A 5391-nucleotide genomic window follows, 5' to 3' on the forward strand; every position below is an offset into this window, starting at 1 on the left:
ATCTATTATGAGTTAGTTACCTAATCTTACCTAACATAGAATTTTTAATTAGTTGATTCCTATACCTTTATATACCTTACTATAGAAAATATCGTGTATTATTATTATTTTAAACTCTATTATTTACTATTCGCGAGTAATAAATTAAAAATGTTGTTATGTACATACCTACAATAAGTAAAAAAAAAAGGACAAAATCAAATATTAGCTATTTAATAAAAAATGTATGTAAATTTTTGATAACATTATTATATTATTGTATAATTATTGAAAACATTTCGTCCATAACTTCTGTTCGCCCACCCTAGAGCAATAACATTTTATCGTAGCTGCAATACTTTCCTACTTTTACCTACATCGAGGCGTCTTGTTTTCTTACAACGCTATCGCTAATACACGACAATTACCCGGCATCGGGAGCCCCACCAGACATTCGACTTTACGGTTGGCGACTTTCGGATATAAAAACACCGAACGCCAGTTGGGTTTACTCACATGTTCGTCGGTGATTTTGATGACCACAGCTACCCTATATAATTTTTATTGTATGTTACGGCGGTCAGTGTAGATTTTATTATCATATTCGAAGTATAACTAATAATATCTTTTGAAACGTTCCTGCCAATTGGATCATAATATTATTGTATTCAACATGGGAACTTTATCAATCGTAGTAAGTGAACAATACATATAGCATGTTTTTTTACTATATAATCATATGATACTCTTTCAAAACTATAACAATATTATTGTTTTTGTTATTCCTTTACTTGGAATACATTTAAAGTATATAAAAATATATAATCAAATATTTATACTTTATGCGTACAGTGTTATTTACAATTATCATCCCAATAAGTTTAATGATTTTACAATATTTAAAGCTATTTATAACTTATTAGGAATGGTATTATTTTTTTGATTTTTGATTTATATTAATTTTACCAAGTTTTTTAAAGTGTAATTTAAGTATTTTAATCATTAAATCAAATTATTAAGTAGGTACAATAGATAATATTATTACTAGGAATTATTCAATAATTCTTAAAAAATAATATTTTTATTAATTTGTTATTTTATTATTTTATTTATTACTTAATTAAAAATAACCCGTTTTTATTTTTATCAAAATAAATTTAATTTGCTTTAAAAATATTATCGAAATTTTAATAAAATAAATTTTATATAATACTAATCGATAAAAAATATATATTCACTAAATATGAACCTTGTAAAAATATATTATTTTTAATAATAACTGAATTTGTTGTTAATTATTAAACACACCATTTAAAATACCTATTAACCTTTTTTTAAATTATAAATTATTATTTCTCTTAAAACTGAGGAAAAAATCAAATCTAAAATTTAAAATTTTTATAATTTGCGGTACCTAATTAATAAAATTGTTTATTTTATACAGTTACAGATTAAGAATGATCTAAAATACTATATATTTTTAAAATAGATGAATATATAATGCTTACGATTTAATAAACATAAAACAAATTGTATTAATTATTTTATTTTATATTTTAGTTATTTATAAAATAAACAATTTATTAAAATTATCGTACATTTGATTTGTAAGTTAAGTTTAATAAGATTTGCTTATTTTTACACTAATAACACAAAAATAATTTTTTATCGCCCTTTTAATATTATTAATTATGCATTCTATAAAAATATTTGTATTTAATACAATATGAATAACATATATATTGGGGTTAAGTATATAAGTACTATATATCTATATTCTCTGAAACTATTTTAAAATGTTACGACAAAACTAATGATCCAATTTTGGCCTACTTTGGATTATTTTTACAAAAATCTTATTATCTAATCGAAAATTGAGTGAGATTTCTTAACAATTTCAAAATAAATTAAACATTAATGAGCCACAATAATAGTCATTTTTAAAAACTTTATATTATATAAATCATACAAAAATATATATTTTTTATTTTTATTTAAATCAACCGTCGGCAGTAAAGGCTTTTGGAGTTTACAAAAGAAATTTACAATCTATAATATACAATAAAGAATAATAAATCTTGTACAATAGTTAATTATTATAAAATATAATAAATTAATGTATTGTTTTTACAGTTAAACACACAAGTAAGAGATAATACTAATTATTAAGTGCACATTTAATATTATGATTTATAGAAATATAATATCAATTTTTATAGATATAATATGTATACGATCAATAGATAATAATTTAAAATATCGATAGTATACTTTAACTACGACATTATGTATTACTCCCTTTCTAAAAGTATGATTTATTCATATTACATGAAATAATTCATTTAATAATTCTATTCTTTTAAGGATTTAATTGTTTTTTTATGTTATGTTTATTATGTAATATGAAATAAATTAAAAGAATAATGGTTTTAAAAGTTTTTAAATTTAATATTTTATATTTATTTGACTTAAAAAATGTATTTTTATTTTAAGTGTTTCTTACTAATTTTTAAGAATAATTAAATTTAACTAACTTATAGTATATATTACCATGTAATAAATCAAATATAGTTAAGTTTTTATTGTATGAGTAACTTAAACGTCATGCAATAAACAATTAAATAGGCAAAATAAATTGTAAATAAAAATGAGACTTTATTGCCGATAAAATTCCGAATATTTAAACAAAGATGTAATTAACTTATTCTGGATTTAGTCTCGCTTCGTTAAAATTCTAAGGATAGTGATTTCGATGACGTTAACTCGTCACGCTTCAATGTTTACAGTAAGGATTTAGTCTCACGAGAATCGATTTTTGATATAAATCACTTTGTTGGATGTTTTTTGGCGCGTGTTGTAGTTTTCAATCCAAAAATGATTAACAATTGTCACATTAAATAAACGATTTAGAGCGAAACGCTGTGTATTGTGGTTTTGGACAGTAAAATAAGTGGAAAATTAAATTTTTCGAAAGAATTTTGTCATTGCTGTTAACCACTTTTTTATTGATTTTTTTTGATACCTACCTATATAACATTTTTATTGCCTACCCAAAAGCATCTTAACAAGGATTTTCTTATAATCATCGTATGAGACTATTAAGTTAGTCTAAATTAACTTCCATTATCTACTTAAAATACAGCTTTTATATATAACCCCCTGAATGATACATTCATTGATTTTAGATTGTAATGAAAAATTTACATAACTTTTAGGCAACTATAGATTAGAATAATTTTGATTTTACTATGTAGGTATTAATCAAATTCAAAAAAAATTATCTCTATGTATTTATTTCATGCGTATGGAATATATTACTCGACGTTCAACAAAATAGAAAATAGTATTATGCATATTGTATTTTTATACATTCACAATAATCGCATATGGAAAACCATGATCATCATTCAAGCATACATATCATAATAATATCATTATTTTCAATCACGATATATAATATTACTTCCGGATATACGCAATAATTATCTATCCGCCCCCGACTGGGGAAGTGATGATACATTATGCATTAATCCAAACTTGCCGCGTTTTAATGAAGGCCTCCCATATTTTTTTATTATTATTGTTGGACATAACTATTGGCCCACTAGCTATTCCAAATTATTAATAACAAAATGGCACATAAAATTATCATCATCAGAATTATCACTTTCACTCAGCAGCGATCTGCCCGAATGCTGGAAACCTTTCACCAGCGCACGCGATGACCCGACCTGAGTGACCGACGGGTGATAAAAATAAAATGCGCTCTTCCTAAAACTAGTTCCTCTCGAGCCAATAAAATAAAAAACAAAATACATTCTCACGCCTACGACACACACATCATCGTGCGATTATATAACCATTTTCTCATATCTTGGAACAACACCGATCCATATCTGCATGTACATATCATATTTAACATAATAATATAACTTTACAATACTTGTACGTATTTTATAGATATTCTGCTTCTTTGCAATCGCCAGCATATTCGACACAACACATGCAACATTTGGTGGCAAAGAACAGTGAGTATAATTATTTCCATTTACCCTCTTATATTATGCATATAGTTGTAAATAAAATATTTTAAGTTAAATTGCATAAGCGATCACTAAATATTTAATGAGCTTGTAGTAAACTAAAATATGATTCGTTCATTATAATTTAGCGAGACATTAAACATTTTTTTATGCAAATAAAAATAAAACTAAACTAAAATTATTATTTTTTTTTTAAATTTAATTTGTATTGAAATTTGTAATGGTATAATTTATAACATTTTAATTTCATTATTTAGATTAAATATTTGAAACACATTTTTTTATTTAACTTCAAAACCCAATTTTAATCTTAATATTCAAACTAACTTTGCAGTGTACATATCCGTGTTCATGTGCCAACCATTGTGAAAGAAGTTTATGTAAAAAAACCAGTTCACCATCACGAACACCACGATGATCATTATTCTGGTCATAGTGATCATGGAAGTTCATCTGGTGGTTATGGAGGATCTTCTAGTAGTTATGGTAGTGGTGGAGATGATTCGTATAGTGGTAAGAGTATAATAAAATGAATTTTAACTTAAAATATTATCCTGTAAAGCATGTTTATTTATGTAATTAATTAATTTATTATTTCAGATCACGGATCTTCTGGTATTTATGATTCTGGATCAAGTGGACATGGTGGTAGTAGCTATGATGATAGCTCATCCGATGAATATATTTCCAGTGATCACGGATCAGGAGGTTATAGTGGATCTTCCGGTGGTTACAGTGGTTCATCAGGAGGATTCGGTGGATCTTCTGGTGGATATGGTGGTTCATCAGGAGGATATAGTGGATCTTCTGGTGGCCATGGAGGTTCATCAGGAGGTTATAGTGGATCTTCTAGTGGTTACAGTGGTTCATCAGGAGGATTTGGTGGATCTTCTGGTGGATATGGTGGTTCATCAGGTGGATATGGTGGATCATCAGGTGGACATGGTGGTTCATCAGGTGGATATGGCGGTTCATCTGGAGGATATAGTGGATCGTTCGGTGGTCATGGAAGTTCATCAGGAGGCTACAGTGGCTCCTTAGGAAGCTACGGAAGTTCTTCTGGAGGTTATGGTGGTTCTTCAAGCGGAATTTTATTTAGTGGGTATTCTGCTAGTAATCACAAAGGATCATCCGGTGGATACGGCGGAAGTTCATCAGGTGGCTACGGTGGTAGTTCACTTGGTGGGCACGGTGGAAGTTCATCCGGTGGATATGGAGGTAGTTCATTTGGTGGACACGGAGGAAGTTCGTCTGGTGGATATGGTGGAAGTTCATTCGGAGGACATGGAGGAAGTTCATCCGGTGGATACGGAGGAAGCTCGTCCGGTGGATATGGTGGAAGTTCATTCGGAGGAGGACATGGAGGAAG

General features: G+C 27.6%; 1 protein-coding gene across 4 annotated transcripts in view; it reads left to right on the forward strand.

The window, feature by feature from the left end:
• The first annotated feature begins 481 nt into the window (after nt 1-481).
• LOC112599583 (glycine-rich cell wall structural protein-like) overlaps nt 482-5391 on the forward strand; it is a 6402-nt gene continuing 1492 nt past the window's right edge. For 2 of the 4 annotated variants that reach the window (XM_025346531.1, XM_025346532.1), the window contains exons 1-4: nt 482-673; nt 3940-4007; nt 4357-4535; nt 4623-5381. In XM_025346531.1, coding sequence (XP_025202316.1) covers nt 653-673; nt 3940-4007; nt 4357-4535; nt 4623-5381 — 1027 coding nt within the window. In that variant the 5' untranslated portion in view covers nt 482-652. Of the gene's footprint in view, nt 674-3939; nt 4008-4356; nt 4536-4622 lie in introns of all 4 variants that reach the window. The other 2 variants (XM_025346530.1, XM_025346533.1) reach the window with 2 other exon arrangements.

Source organism: Melanaphis sacchari, unplaced genomic scaffold (genome assembly GCF_002803265.2).
Source record: "Melanaphis sacchari strain LSU unplaced genomic scaffold, SCAv2.0 Contig53_pilon_pilon, whole genome shotgun sequence".
NCBI lineage: Eukaryota > Metazoa > Arthropoda > Insecta > Hemiptera > Aphididae > Melanaphis > Melanaphis sacchari.